The 16470-nt window shown below is 43.7% G+C and overlaps 1 protein-coding gene across 1 annotated transcript in view; it reads right to left on the bottom strand.

Annotated features, from left to right (window-relative positions):
- The window catches only part of MALRD1 (MAM and LDL receptor class A domain containing 1), a 420915-nt gene that overhangs the window by 103702 nt on the left and 300743 nt on the right, over window positions 1-16470 (bottom strand). The window contains exons 29-30 of the mRNA XM_045007156.1: window positions 14047-14175; window positions 2345-2506 (exon numbers count right to left, since the gene is read on the bottom strand). Coding sequence (XP_044863091.1) covers window positions 2345-2506; window positions 14047-14175 — 291 coding nt within the window. The remainder of the gene's footprint in view (window positions 1-2344; window positions 2507-14046; window positions 14176-16470) is intronic.

The raw sequence follows: 16470 nt of genomic DNA, 5'->3' as shown, positions 1-16470 counted from the left end.
AGAGCAAAAGACCGAACCTTTAGCCCGGGACAGCCATTTTTGGCTCGGAATTATACTTCCAGAGCTAAATGGGTCCCTGCCACAATCATCACTCAAACAGGACCTGTTTCCTACACAGTCTGGACTGCAGAGAATCTTACCTGGCGGCGACATGTTGATCAGCTGTTGCCAGGTCATGCCAGTCCTCAGGACACATCTGCAGTTGAGTGGTCTGACTTCACCTCTTCTGGTGAGACACTGAATCATGAATCACCTGTTCCTGACTGTTCTCCTCCATTACTGCCGGTGGCTGAGATACCCCTTTGCCCAGCACGAGCTGATACCACCTCCTCACCTGTTCATGCTGCAGACCCTGAGCCCATGGTACTTTCGGGTGCAACACCACCAGAAGTTCGCCGTAATCCACCTAGAGACAGAAGGCCTCCTCATCGGCTGGATCTTTAGCTAGGGCGAACCCACGGTTATGGGGCAAAATAATCCCCAGGGTTTAGCCGGGAATGGAGGCAGTCTACCCTCCTTCTCTAATCTAGTGTGTGTTTTATTTAGGGGATGTTCTTATTAGGGGGGGAGGAATATGTTGCGTATTTGATTGTCATGGTTTTTGTTCCTATGGCAACTGAGTTAGATTATTAGGGGATAGCCCAGCCAGCTTTGGCCGGTTGGGTGAGTTCTGTCTCTGTAAATAAAATGGTAGTTTTGTTAGCTGTCTGCTGTCTGGCCTCAAGTGATTTCTTCCTAAACCGGCTGCCCCCAAGGATATAACAGTGGCCCCTCAACAATTACTCCTTTTCCCCCATTTGCTCCTCAATCATCCTTCAAGGACCTGTGCATAACTCAGAATCTTCATCTGCAACCCATCAGTGTTATGCCAAGCTTCAACCCGGGACAGACACTGAAAATGATGACCTGCAGCAGAGTGCTATGCCTGATGTCATTGGAACTGCACACATTTACACCAGCAGAGAATTTGGCCCCTAACGTCAGATCCTTTTGTTGCAGTGATTTCTTACTATTTATTATTTGCACTGCAGGAGCACTTAGGGCCATCAATTCAGGGTCAGGACCCCATCATACATGGTCCAGTACAGATGAACAGTAAAAAGACCACAAAGAGCTCATACTAGATTATGACAAAATGCAATGGGTGGATGAGGCAGAAACAGGGAAAAGGGAAGGACAAGATAACAGTAAAGTAGGCAAGTATAATAAGCAGAGGTTTCAGCTTACCACCCACCTGCACATTTTGTTAATTTATTAAATGGGTTTGCTGTTTACAAAACAATCCATTCTGAGTTTTGAAAGCCAAATGTCAAATTTGTTTCTGTTTGTAACCATCTGAATTAGATGCTGTTGAAGAGCAATATCTATAGAAATGTGTTTACAGCTTCATTACACAGAATATACAAAATAAGCCATTGAGCTCAGTGGCATTACTGTGAATTCATGCCAGTGTAGCCGAAAGCAGAACCTGGCTCATTATGTAAAGTGCAGCAGAATTACAACAAAACAATGACCCTCAATCAGGAACATATAAGGCAACGCCTATGGAAAAGTCCAACAGAAAAGGAAACATTATTGTCACTGACTGTATCCTCTTTTTTGTATCTAATTCTTCATCTTCATAGGTCTAACTGAGTAGGTTTACAAATACCTCTTCAATTAATAAGGGTTTTGCCAGATGCTTGCAAATGGACAGTAGGTTTATTTAATCCACTGTGCCATCTTGTAAAAAGTTTGTTTCTCCTCAGGGGTCATGATTAATAAGTATCCTTACATTTGATTTAGCAGCTCATTGTCTAGAGATGACTAAATAAATGCATCAAACCACAATAGAGTATCAAGAATGATATAATCAAGGCCACTTTGAAAAGAGCAATCTATAAAATTACACTGATGCTGACTCAACCAATGATTAAAACAGCTGATAACAGGCCTCTCTATTAGGCTGTTTATTTTTAATTGCATTCAGACAACACTTGTGGTTACTATGATCGTATACATGACAAGATTCAATACACTCATCTGGCCTACCGTACTTTACCTACTTTAGTGCTGCCATTTATGATGTCTATCCCTTATTGTACCATATCATCCAAAAGAATGGAACATTTTTATGGGCATTTTCCAATTAGCACCACAAAACTGTGGAGTTTGCTCACCGCCACTACCTTCTGGCACAATACACTGAATTGATCTCATGTTGACTAAGCAGGCCTCCTGTCTATTGTGGGACTAATTCTGCAGAATACTTTGTTTCCTCAGCATATGGCTTAATGATTTTCAGAGCTAAGAGTGAGAATTTTCTGTCCCTTTCCCCAACCTGATGTGGGGAACATAATATTACCTGGTGTGTGGTCACCATCAGGACCACTTTGCCCTGTGACAACCCTGTTGCCAATACTCCAATCAAAATCATTGATAGGATCTTGTGTTAATCCACATGCAATAGTCCAGTCTTGGTCTCTTGTTTCAAAGTTACAGCTTCCAGGGATACTGGTATATTGGCCTGAAAATGCAATAAAAAGTAAATTCACTTTCTTGATATCAATATATTGTATATCAGCTGGTTTATTTAAAATATGATAAGCATACTGCACATAGTAATAGCAAGGATTCTGTTCAACTAATGCCAAATTTACATATGTTAAGCTGAGAATGTTACTTACCGTATGTTTCTACATTTTGGTATACATATATGGTATATCTTGATAGACAAAGTATTCTCTTTATTAGAGATTGATATGCCCTCTACCCTTTGGATATGTTTAACATCATTGGTGTATGGCTATGGCCAATGGTGAGGACATTAGGGAGACATGACTGAGTATGGGAGTTGTTTGAGCTCAGTGAAGTGGAGAAGATAACAGCAAACCAGATGCTAAACCTGGACTCCAACTCCTTTGCTCAAGCGTTCACATATATTGGCATTACTGTATGGTGACCTATGAGCGCAGTTTTATAAGTGAAAGAAAGTATGGTGGTTAAGGTGCTGGATTTGGACTCAGGAGATCTGTGTTTAATGCCCAACCCTACCACAGACTTCCTGTGTCACCTAGGGCAAGTGACTCAGGGCCAGCTCCAAATTCCATTAATGCCAATAGGAATCTTTCCATTGATTTTAGTGGGCTTTGCAGCAGGCCCTTAACTCACTGAGCTCCATTCACTTTGTGGCAGGGATTGTCTCTTAGTATGTGTTCGTACAGCACTTAGCACTGTGGCTCTCGCTGGTTGGTGCATCTAGATGCTACCATAATACCAATAATGATCATTTATGAATTCTTTTAAACAAAGAGGCATTTCCTCAGAAATTGCATCCACTCACTTCTCCCACTACTATAGCAGTTACATGCTCTTGGAACCAAGATGTAAGTAGTCTCATATTGAACTACCATTCCCCACTGTGACAGTGTCCCTTTAAATGAGCCAGCTCTAGATATTTAGAATTAAATTCAATTTATCTTTATGTGGTATGTTTCAATACAAAGTCTCAAGATGCTTTACAGTGAGAGAGAAAACAACAAGATATTCCCAAGAAATTCTTCTTTTCAAATCTGCAGAGATAATTCATTTGACTCTAAGATACATTAACATTTAGGATAAAAATGTGTAGAGGGCAATTCTGTATCCCTTTTGATAATTCACCAGAAGCACCATCAGAGAGGGTATCTGGTAGCTTTGCCTCTGGCTGGACAGGAAGAAAGTATAAGTGGACAGATCAATCTTGGAGTACATTACATTTGGAAAAACTGATCGATTGCACAGACAATCCAGGAAGTTTCTGGAAAGTGTAGGGGACAATTTCCTGGTGCAAGTGCTGGAGAAACCAACTAGGGGAAAAGCTCTTCTTGACCTGCTGCTCACAAACAGAGAAGAAATAGTAGAGGAAGCAATAGTGGATGGGAACCTGGGAGGCAGTGACCATGAGATGGTCGAGTTCAGGATCCTGACACAAGGAAGAAAGGAGAGCAGTAGAACAGAGACCCTGGACTTCAGAAAAGCAGACTTCGACTCCCTCAGGGAACTGCTGGGCAAGGTCCCCTGGGAGAATAACATGACGGGGAAAGGAGTCGAGGAAAGCTGGCTGTATTTTAAAGAATCCTTATTGAGGTTGCAGGAACAAACCATCCCGATGTGTAGGAAGAAAAGTAAATATGGCAGGCGACCAGCTTGGCTTAACAGTGAAATCCTTGCTTGTCTTAAACACAAAAAAGAAGCTTACAAGAAGTGGAAGATTGGACAAATAACCAGGGAGGAGTATAAAAGTATTGTTCAGGCATGCAGGAGTGAAATTAGGAAGGCCAAATCACACTTGGAGTTGCAGCTAGCCGGAGATGTTAGGAGTAACAAGAAGGGTTTTTTCAGGTATGTTAGCAACAAGAAGAAAGTCAAGGAAAGTGTGGGCCCCTTGCTGAATGAGGGAGGGAACCTAGTGACAGAGGATGTGGAGAAAACTAGTGTACTCAATGCTTTTTTTGCCTCTGTCTTCACAGACAAGGTCAGCTCCCAGACAGCTGCACTCTGCAGCACGGTATGGGGAGGAGGTGACCAGCTCTCTGTGGAGAAAGAAGTAGTTCGGGACTATTTAGAAAAGCTGGACGAGCACAAGTCCATGGGGCCGGATGCACTGCATCCGAGGGTGCTAAAGGAGTTGGCCGATGAGATTGCAGAGCCATTGGCCATTATCTTTGAAAAATCATGGCGATCGGGGGAGGTCCCGGATGACTGGAAAAAAGCTAATGTAGTGCCCATCTTTAAAAAAGGGAAGAAAGAAGATCCAGGGAACTACAAGCCAGTCAGTCTCACCTCAGTCCCTGGAAAAATCATGGAACAGGTCCTCAAGGAATCAATCCTGAACCTCTTAAAGGAGGGGAAAGTGATCAGGAACAGTCAGCATGGATTCACCAAGGGCAAATCATGCCTGACTAACCTAATTGCCTTCTGTGATGAGATAACCGGCTCTGTGGATGAGGGGAAAGCAGTGGATGTGCTATTTCTGCACTTTAGCAAAGCTTTTGATACAGTCTCCCACAGTATTCTTGCCAGCAAGTTAAAGAAGTAAGGGCTGGATGAATGGACGGTAAGGTGGATAGAAAACTGGCTAGATGGTCGGGCTCAACGGGTAGTGATCAATGGTTCCATGTCTAGTTGGCAGCCGGTATCAAGTGGAGTGCCCCAAGGGTCGGTGCTGGGGCCAGTTTTGTTCAATATCTTCATTAAGGATCTGGAGGATGGTGTAGACTGCACCCTTAGCAAGTTTGCAGATGACACTAAACTGGGAGGAGTGGTTGATACGCTGGAGGGTAGGGCTAGGATACAGAGGGACCTAGACAAATTAGAGGATTGGGCCAAAAGAAATATGAGGAGGTTCAACAAGGACAAGTGCAGAGTCCTGCACTTAGGACGGAAGAATCCCATGAACTGCTACAGACTAGGGACCGAATGGCTGGGCAGCAGTTCTGCAGAAAAGGACCTAGGGGTTACGGTGGATGAAAAGCTGAATATGAATCAACAGTGTGCCCTTGTTGCCAAGAAGGCTAATGGCATTTTGGGTTGTATAAGTAGGGGCATTTCCAGCAGATCGAGGGATGTGATCATTCCCCTCTATTCAGCACTGGTGAGGCCTCATTTGGAGTACTGTGTCCAGTTTTGGGTCCCACAGTAGAAGAAGGATGTGGATAAATTAGAGAGAGTCCAGCGGAGGGCAACAAAAATGATTAGGGGGCTGGAGCACATGACTTATGAGGAGAGACTGAGGGAACTGGGATTGTTTAGCCTGCAGAAGAGAAGAATGAGGGGGGATTTGATAGCTGCTTTCAACTACCTGAAAGGGGGTTGCAAAGAGGATGGATCTAGACTGTTCTCAGTGGTAGAAGATGACAGAACAAGGAGTAATGGTCTCAAGTTGCAGAGGGGGAGGTTTAGGTTGGACATTAGGAAAAACTTTTTCACTAGTAGGGTGGTGAAGAACTGGAATGGGTTACCTAGGGATGTGGTGGAATCTCCTTCCTTAGAGGTTTTTAAGGTCAGGCTTGACAAAGCCCTGGCTGGGATGATTTAGTTGGGTTTGGTCTTGCTTTGAGCAGGGGGTTGGACTAGATGACCTCCTGAGGTCCCTTCCAACCCTGAGATTCTATGATTCTATGATTGATGAAGGAGACACATATCCTCTCACTATTTCAGCATTTACCCTCTTACTTTTTTTTTCCCAGTGGGATACTATTTTCAACACTACTAGCCAACTAATTTCATAATGAGCACTAAGGTGCAAAAAGCAAGAACAGAAGCTAATATTGTCATGGCAATAGGTGCTAATGTCATGAATGTTACGAGTCACTGATGTATAAAAACTCAGGATGAAACTCTCAGTGCACCCAGACAGTCATTAAGGAATAAACCATCCTTGGTTCGGGCAGGCAAACCTTTTCTGGAGTTCCTTTGGATTTCAAACATCTACACAACAGGAAGTTTAGGATCTAGGCTCACTTTTCAAGGCCAAATGGTCCCAGGTGAGCAGCTTTCGACTCAGGGAATTCCCAGGGGAAAAGCCCAGGGGGTTAGGGAGGACATGTTTAAATTGTGAGATTCCAGGAGAGGGACAAGGACTAAGGCTCGATCTGTACTAGAGACTTCTGCCGGCATAGCTATATCGGTCAGGAGAGTGAAGAAATGTGATCCCTGACCAACATAGCTATGTCAGCAGAAGCCCCTAGTTATACCAGCAAAGCTGAGCTTTTACCAGTACAGCTTGTTTTGCTTGTGGGCAGGGAAGGGGTAAGGGGTGTGGTTTTAATATACTGGTGCAAAGTGCAGCTTTGCCAGTATAGCTGCATCTGCACTAGGAGTGCCTTTGCCAGTGCAGTATAGCAGAATTCCTATACCAGTAAAGTACTCCTAGTGTGGACATAGCCTACGTCAGTGCTCTTGCAGGGGAGGCAGTAATACATTTGCTGAGAAGAACTGCCTGTATGCAGTTCATACTCACTTCAAGAAACAGTATTTGTGTACAGTCTGCAAACGAAGAAGCAGGGCTGGCTCTAGGTTTTTTGCTGCCCCAAGCAAAAAAATTTTTGGCTGCCCACCGTCCCAACCCTGGGCTCCCCCGTGCATCCCCCTGCTGTCCCAGCCCTGGGCTCTCCCCCCCATACACACACCCTGCCGCCTCAGCGCTGGGCTTCCCCCTTTCCCCCCCACCAGTGCCCCCCCCACACACACCTCCTGCTGTCCCAGCCCTGGGCTCTCCCCCGCCCACCTGCACCCTCCTTCCGCCGCAGCCCTGGGTCACTGGTAACTTGCTTCCAGGGCAGGTCATTCAGCAGGAATTTTAGATGTGCACAAAACACAGACAGGATTGGTTCCCATATGGTTACAGAGCTGCAGTAAAGTGGAACAATTTTCAGCTTGTGTGATTGGAGGATATCTGGATGCATATTATAAAACTGTCTTCCATAAATGAGGAAAAGTTGAGGTGCCTTTATTATTCTTTTGTTCCACTCTTTCTTTCTATGGGGAATTTGCCAATGCAATATCACTGTCTTCCTTTTAAACAAACAAACAAACAAAAAGGCAATGGCTGTTAAAAATAGCAATTCCAGTCCTAATAACCAGTGGGAAGCATTTCTTGCTCAATTTTATCCTACTTTTTCTACAGCAAGTTACAGTGGATCAGTATATTTGATTTGGGAGAAATGAAGTAACAGCTGCCTAAACTGAGCTTGAGCACTCCTGAATTTTGAGGTGTTCAAATCTGGAAGGCAGGTGCTGGTGGGTGTGTGTGTGTGGGGGGGCTGTGGGCTCCTTGGGGGAGCACGGCAGCATGTATGCAGCAGCGTGTCTGGAGCTGCGCAGAGCCAGACACGCTGGTCTGAGTGGCACGGTAAGGGGGCTGGGGGGTTGGAGAAGGGGGTTCCGAGGGAGCAGTCAAGGGACAGGGAGCAGGGGGGTTGGATGGGGTGGAGGTTCAGGGGGTCAGTCAGGGGCAGAGAGAAGGGGGGGTTAGATGGGTCAGAAGTTCGGGGGGCAGTCAGGGGACAGGCAACGGTTGGATAGGCATGGGAGTCCCAGGGGTTTGTCAGGGAACAGGTAGGGGGTGGGATCCTGGGGGAAGTTGTGGGGCGGTCTCAGGAGGGGGCAGTTGGGGACAAGGAGAAGGGAGGCTTAGATAGGGGGTGGGGTCCTGGGGGGCAGTTAGGAGCAGGGGTACCGGGAGGGGACAATCAGGGGACAAGGACCAGCGGTGCTTAGATAGGGGGTGGGGTCATGGGGGGCAGTTAGGAGCAGGGGTCCTGGGAGGGGACAATCAGGGGACAAGGACCAGTGGTGCTTAGATAGGGGGTGGGGTCGTGGGGGGCAGTTAGGAGCAGGGGTCCCGGGAGGGGTTGATCAGGGGACAGGGGGGGTTGGATGGGTTGGGGTTTCTGTGGGGGGCAGTTGGAGGGAGTGGATGATGGCAGGGTGGGGCTACCCTCCCCCTGCAGTGTCCTGTTTTTTGAATGTTAAAATATGGTCTCCCTACCATTCACAGTGCAACTCTCCACTCACAGCATGCTGCCGCATGAGGTCCCCCTCCTTCCTTTCCAGTTGGTAGTGGCCAAGGGAATGCTGGGAAATGTAGTTATTTCCCTGCACCAGGGCTGGCTCTATAGGCACAAGGAACTACCGCTCCCAGAGCCCCTTGTTGGTTCTCAGCTCCCATGCTGGATCCCTGCCGCCCCTGCAAATGGGCAGCCCCAAGCAGGTGCTTGCTTTGCTGGTTCCTAGAGCCGCCCCTGCGAAGAAGTTACACCAAGCAAATGCCCTCACACAGCATCACAGATTTCTCCTCCAATGAGACACTAACCTCCATTGATGCAGGTAAGATTAAATGATTTGCCTAAAAGTCACACAGGAAATCTAGGGCAGAGTAAGGACTCAAACCCAGAGCTCCTATAACCCACGCTTGTATCTTAACCGCCAAGCCAACCGTCCTTTCAGTTTTGTGGGTACTGAAATTCACATTCTCATAGCCCAGACTGCACAAGCATCCACATGCTATAAAAACTGCAGATCCTCTTTTACACTCCTGGACTATAAACTAATCTGCTCTCCAATTACAAGCTGCACATCTTATCTTCTTGAGAAGAAGAAAACAATCTAAGCAGGTGGGACCATTTCTGACATGTTTAGTGTTCAATTAATAGGATGCCCCAAAAACATTTTGTTTGCAAAAATAGACTCACTGCCATTATAGAAGTATCTTTTCAAATGAGAAACTAAAGCAATTCTCTTTATTATGATGCAGATTTGCAAAAATATAAACTGTAATCAATGCTGTTTTGTAGGATTTTCTTGTAAAAATCTGGTCTGGTGTAAATACCTTAAATAAAGATGATTTTGAGCTAGTGAATAACATATGTGACCCCCTTAGGGTTTAGAGAGAGCATGACCCCTTTCAATATTTTTTCTGAGGGGAGAAGTGCTATTGGTGGGAGTGGGAGCAAAGAGAGAGGGGAGAGAGCAACAGGGTGTATGTGTGTCTGGAGCTCCAGACAGAAAGGCTGCAGCAAGCTGGCCCTCACAGAGTGAAGCAGTCAAAAATCTGCCTGAAGGCTGGGCAGGATAGAGCAGCTAATCGGGGACACCCCAGGACAGGAGCCAGGAGTAGCACTGTGCTGGGAAAAAATTGCCCGAGAAGGACAGGCCGGAGCTGGATCCAGTATCATTGCTGTCAGGGCTGGATTTAGGGTGATTCACCCGATTACTCCAAATTGGGCCCTGCACTCCTAAGGACCCTCCGCCGACATGCCGCTGAAGGCACTGGCAGCCAATAGAGCTGCCGCCGAAGTCCCGCCGCTGTCTTTGGTGGCAGCTCTTTCAAATCGGACCCTGCAGTGCCTAAAGCCGGCCTGATTGCTGCATGGAGCTGTGAGTACTGGGGCTTGTGACTTTGCATTGGGAATAAAGAGGGAGGCTGTTAGCTAGTTAAGCGTGGAGGTTGTCGCTGTGTATGGCTTTGCAGAGAGCGGCAGGCGAGGGCACTAGAGGGGTTTTTGGGGGAAGTTCACTGGCACTGACGATGACCAAGAGCACCCAAGACTCACTGCTGGACTGGAACTTTGCCCAGGACTCCTGAACTCTGTGTGCAGACACACTGCTGGGTGTCTGCCCCTTTCAGACCGTGGTACCACATGGCCTGTGGGGCCTTGAGTTGAATGCAACCCTGTTTTACCACTCCCCCTATATTTCCCCTTGTTGTTTTCCTCCTTTCATCCCTCTGTAAATAAATATTTCCCTTTCCTATATTCCTTGTACTTTGCCGGTGTGTTCACTCTGGGGAGTTTGGAACAGGTGCCCCTGGGGTAGAAGGAACTTTCCTTGCTGCATTCCTGGGTGCGCCTTCTCTTGGCCAGAGCTGCCTGCAGAGCAGACTCCATCTTGGCCACGAAGGCGCTAAAATTACACATACAGCATGTGAACTCTAAGAGGAGGATCCTTCAACTGGTGCCATTAAAGTAAAATAGGAACACAAACACATGGAACATACCACACTGGTCCATAACATACGCCGCGCTGCACTACAAAGGACAGTTGAGCTTTAATAAGTGAAACAGACAAGCAGGAAGTGCAAATAATTTGGCCGCACAATCTCAAGAGAAAGTATATGTGTCTTGTACAGTTCTAAACAGATCAAAGACCAAATGAATTTTGATTTTATAACGCTATTTATAATACATTGCCTGACAGCAGGAATTCAGCTCTAATATCTTACCAGTGCTTCAGAAAGCATTTAATAATAAATATTTATGAACAGCATTTGCAGGTCGATGAAGTCACCTGCATGTCTGCACCTCTGGGTATTTCTTCTTTTTGATGTAAACAGAGACTGTTTAGGAGTTATGAGAAAAGGACTGGTCCATTTGTCTGCAAAATTGCTTTTATTTCAGTAATTCAAGCACTGCACTAGATGGTTCATCAATGTTGAGGCCTGCTATTAATCAGATCGGGATGTATAATTGACTACAGTTCACGAAAACTGAAATGGCTTTCATGTGTGATTTTCACATCTGTACTTCCAATGGGCTTTGAAAGAAAATGAAAATTGTGCAAGATTGCCTCACTGTAAGGAATGAAGCATACAAAAAGCAACTGCTGCAATTTTTTTTTTAAATAGGATGCAACACAATGTTCCATTACACCAATTTTATGTGGATATGATTGTTGTTGGGCCAAATTCCATTGTAAATCCAGAGAAATGCTTCAGTGGAATTACTCCAGATTTACAATCAGCAAAACTGGGTCCTTGACTTCAATAGTTACACTGGTGTAACAAAGTAGGGGATCAAGTCCAACCTGGAGCTGAGAGAAAAAAGAAAAAACACAGCTAAAAGTTTCAAATATCCAAAGGTGATGCGAGGATGGGGCAGGTTGGAGCCGCAGGTGTTTCTCTCACAGTCATTCTGCCCGGTCTTTAACAACTCCAGCTGCTTCTCCTGACCAGGGGAGGGTTCTGGAAGGTCCCTGCATGCAGGCTGAAGGGGCAAAGGCTTTCCCCTAGTGTTGTGTGAGAAAATCTGACCTTTGCTATTTGGAGCTGCATTATGCTGGGGGTGTGGAGTGATCAACAGCAACCCTGTGCGGGCTAAAGGTGGCTGAAGGATGAAAGCACACTGGAGTACATTTTGCTCTTCATTATAAAAGAGAAGTTTATGCCCCCATCTAGTGCTTATTCTACACCACAGCAGAGCAGACATACCCAGGGATCACCTCTACCCCAGTCTCAAATCCAAACACCTCCAACCCTTGGCACTGTGGTATGCTGGACAGGGCAACCTAGCACTTACTTTAGCACTCTGCGTGCCACATTGTAATATTGAACTACTGTTTGACAGAGGGGAGAAAGAAGTCCCCCATGCCCTCTCCATCCATGGTAAATATGTGAAGCCTTGTATGTTGAAGGTGCATTGTAATTAATATTTTCCCAAGAATACCTTTTATATATCATAACAAACTTTTGGTTTGTGACTTGGACTGATTTATGGCATTAAATGCTCCCATTCATTGTCTGACTAAGAAAAGAAAGCCGAAGGTCTCACAAGTTATCTCTAGAGAACACTTACAGAAGCCAATGGCAACTACTGTATGCAATAACAACATTTACAGAATAAATCAAGATCTTCATTAGTTTTCTGAGTGTCATTAAAAAGCAGTTTGCGTTAGAGATTCAGAGTATGATTTTTTCTATTGGGGCCCTGTAAAATATAATCATGGATAGTTTACAAAGTATTTTGTTGCAGTCACACTGCCTGACTACTGAAGAAATATTAATGTAATGTTATAAAATATGAACAATCCTTTAAAAATCCATTTATTTACTTGAACTGGTTATCTTTTTAAAGGTGCAGTTCAATTTAGATTTGTTTCAGTTGTGAATCTGGCCAAAAGACTGCATAAAGACACTGCTTTAGGATCTACACTTCAGATATATAGATTATTTACTTTAAAAAAATAGAGAGAGGGGAGAAGAGTTCCAGTATCATATAATATTTTAATGATAATATGCCTTTTCCTTCCTCTTCTTCCTAATATACTTGCCAGAGTGACATTATTTGCACATTTGGGCACAATACAGATTCTCAGTGAACACTTTATATGGCCTCTGTAATCTCTAAATATAGGATTTAAGATTGTGCCATTCTATTCTTTTCGAGACTTGTCTAATGTGACCATCCACCGTATATGAGAGGGAAAAAATCTATTTTTGTTGTTTAAGATGCATTTGATACATTTTCTCTCCCCTACATATCAAGAGTGATTTCAGTAATAGTTTCACATGTATACCATGGCAGAATTTGGCCGTATAGATTCAAGATTAAGAAACACAGATTGATTGCCAGGATTAAGTACATGCCTTAATAAACTGTTCTGTCCTCTTGCTCTTAAAATGTAGTTCTAGTCTCAAAAGTGACTCTGGAAAAATGCCATTGGAGGCAGGGTGGGGACAGAGGCAAAGGTTCCATGTATACTGCATCTTAACATCAAATACAATCAGTTTAAGTGTTTAAAGGTAGTTTGTTTAACTGCAAGCCCTATTAATGTAAGCTCTGCAAGTCAAACTGGGTTCTTTCCTTCTCACACATCATCATCAATAATAAAGTTCTGCTGGCCAAATTATGTTCCAATCTTCAGTTGTCACTGAGGTTGCACAGGTGTAAACAGATTGGAATTTATCAGAGTTCTGTTGATGATGCAGCTCACTCATTCTGGTCTTTTGTTAGCTTTGGAGTAGTAAAGAGCAATAAAAATGTACTTGTATCATGAAAATGAGCCCATGCAGGGAGCTGATCCGAAGGGTAATTTTTACATGGTCAGTGTTTGGAGCAGAACCTTACTCTAAATGCTTTTGTATTTTTACCAATTTGCTTATTAAGCTTTTCCCTTTAATGTTGACAGCTCAAAATCCTTTCAAGTTTCTTCCTTTAGATAATTTGTATAGTAATCCTTGGATTATCTTCCTCAAAAAAACCTGAACTTGCTCTTCTATTTGCTCATTGTTTTGGTTATGTTGCACATTTGTGACTAAGTCACATTTAAATATGTTTGCTCAATAAATGTCTTTGAGGATCTGAAAGTGTAAAACTTTGGCCTGGTCTACACTAAAAAGCGGGTTTGAATTAGGGTACGCAAATTCAGCTACGGGAATAGCGTAGCTGAATTCGAAGTACCCTAATTTGAACTACTCACCCGTCCAGATGCGGCGGGGTCGAACTCCGCGGCTCCCCCGTCGACTCCACCACTGCCGTTTGCAGTGGTGGAGTACCGGAGTCGACCGCGGCGCTTCCGGAGTTCGAACTATCGCGTCTAGATCAGACGCGATAGTTCGAACTCCGAGAAGTCGAACTCACCGCGTCGACCCGGACGATAAGTGTAGACTAGCCCTTTGTGTGATGGGGAACAAGAAAGGGGACAGTATGCTTATATTACCTTCTCCTGAGCAGCTGTACAAATCCACCTAAGCTGGGTTACAGTATTTATGGTTGAAATTTTAATATTAATATAGAAAATTGTACTTACTGCAATCAGCTTCATCTGATAGGTCCTTGCAGTGTGGTTTGTAGTCGCAAACAAGGTGAGACTCAATGCAGTTCTTGTTCCAATACATAAAATCAGTGACTGCTGGGCATTCCCTAGGACTCTCTCCAACTGAAACCAACAGGACATTTAAATCGATACTTTCATTAAATCAAAGTATGACCTTTTTGATTTGTTTACCCATTATACACTATCACTTTAGTGATTTACTGCATCCAACAGATGTTATTCAAGTCCACTCTCTTTTAATGATGTCTTGTGCCTGCCTAGACTGCTATATTGGCGATACTCAAAGCTGCGAGGATGGAATGTTTTGGTGGACAGGAATTCATTTCCACATCAGCACAACTCTCTTCCTACTTTATTTGTGATGTGATATCTGTGCGTACAATTCAATTTGCTACAAACTGGTTTAAGGAGGGCAGGTCAAAGTATTAAACCTCATCTCAATATATGACATAACTTAGAAATAAGATAGTGTCAAATTGCCTGAAATTATCACTATGCTACTTTCATACAGTGCATAGCTTTCTGGAGTGTTTCAGGTCATTTAATTGCGCGAGATTTTTCAGTGTGTGGCAGAGAAACCTATTGCAGTCAACATGCAGGCTGCATAGGGATTCAGCCTAAACTATTTAAAATGAAGATTCATTTTACCAGAACAACTTTTCAGTCGCTCTTGAATCTGGGTAAAGTAGTGGAAAAGTGTGAATGGGAATGAATGAATAAGTTGGGGCAATACACCCAAAGAATGAGCCAAGGCCAGATAGCTCTTGGATTCAGTCCTCAGAGATCTGTCAAGCTTAAAAATACTCATATAAATGTTCATCAAGCGACTCAGTGAACTGGCTACATAACTGCAATTAGCATTAATAGGAGCTGTGCTGATAACCCAAAGCACAACATTTAAAATGCACTTCTATGAGTCTGAGATTTTTTTTTCCTCCCAGTGCCTCAAGCTGTTCAGTGATACACACAAGAGAATGTGCTTTGACTGTATTCTTTGTAATTTGTTATATGGCTCCTTCAAACATGACTGAAGTGGGACTCATCATCAGCAACAGCTCTGAGCAGCGCAACTTCAAGTGTGTAAAGGGATAAGGCCAACATTTTTAAGAGATTTCGTTGATTCTGTATGTCTCTCAAAACTTGGATTGCACAACTTCAGACGCCTGCCTAAAACCTGATATTCAGAGGCAGACCCACAAGCCCTCATTGATGCCAAAATGAGAAAGCAAAACTAAATCCTAGTTCCACAGAGCACATAAACAGGGAAACATTAAAAAATACATGAAATGTAACTCAAATCCTTCAAAGGGAGTTCAATGACTGGTTTAGTTAAATGTAGCACTGACTGAGGCAAGTCTTCATATGCAATAAAAAGCTATGAATAGTATTGGCCCTTAGATCTAAAGGTCTCAAATCTTGTAATGAAAGATAATACAATTAAATAAATAATAAATAATAATCATAAATTAAACATAGTTTTACAGATTTGGAAACTGAAGCATAGAAAGTTTAAGTGATTTACCTAAGGGCACTCAGGGACTTAAGTGACTTGGTGGTAAAACCAGAAATAGAACCCAGGTTTTCAAAATACTATATACTTCTTAAAAAGGTAAGGTAGTTAAGGTAATAGCTGTTCATAGAATTGGAAGGGACCTCAGGAGGTCATCTAGTTCAACCCCCTGCTCAAAGCAGGACCAATCCCCAGATTTTTTTTTAACCCCAGTTCCCTAAATGGCCCCCTCAAGGATTGAACTCACAACCCTAGGTTTAGCAGACCAATGCTCAAACCACTGAGCTATCCCTCCTCCTCTTTTTTTCAGCTCTGTGTAAGATCAAAATCTTGTCTCTTTCACTAACAGAAGTTGGTCCAGTAAAAGATATTACTTCACCCACCTTGTCTCTCTAATATCCTGGAACCAACATGGCTACAACAACACTGCAATATACTTCTTAACTAATTTAAAAATTAAAAACATCTCAGGCAGTAAGCTGGGAACAGTTATGTTGCTGAAGTCAGATTGGATGAACTGTAGATGAGTCCTACCCAAACTGCACATCTGAATAGACATAACTATTGGAAAGTTTGGATCTGGATTCAAAACTTTGTGGCTTGGACTCTTCTGGAGTAAGAACTCACATGAACACAATTTTTCTGGGTAGCTGCATATGAAATGAAGTATACACTTACAAACAGGATACAGGCTGTGCCAAAGGCTTTGGCAAAGGCCAAGGCAAAATCTTTCTTTGGAATCAACATGCCAAAATTGATACAAATATCTAAAAACAAAATACCCTTCCCCAAACTTCATACTCTATCCAAAATTCAACTCTAAATGCGGGGGCTAGGGACAGGGGGAGCTCAGCGTTCTACTGCATAAACCAATAGTGGCCCTGATT

Source organism: Mauremys mutica, chromosome 2 (assembly GCF_020497125.1).
Source record: "Mauremys mutica isolate MM-2020 ecotype Southern chromosome 2, ASM2049712v1, whole genome shotgun sequence".
Taxonomy (NCBI): domain Eukaryota; kingdom Metazoa; phylum Chordata; order Testudines; family Geoemydidae; genus Mauremys; species Mauremys mutica.
This window is presented reverse-complemented; position numbering and strand designations above follow the sequence as displayed.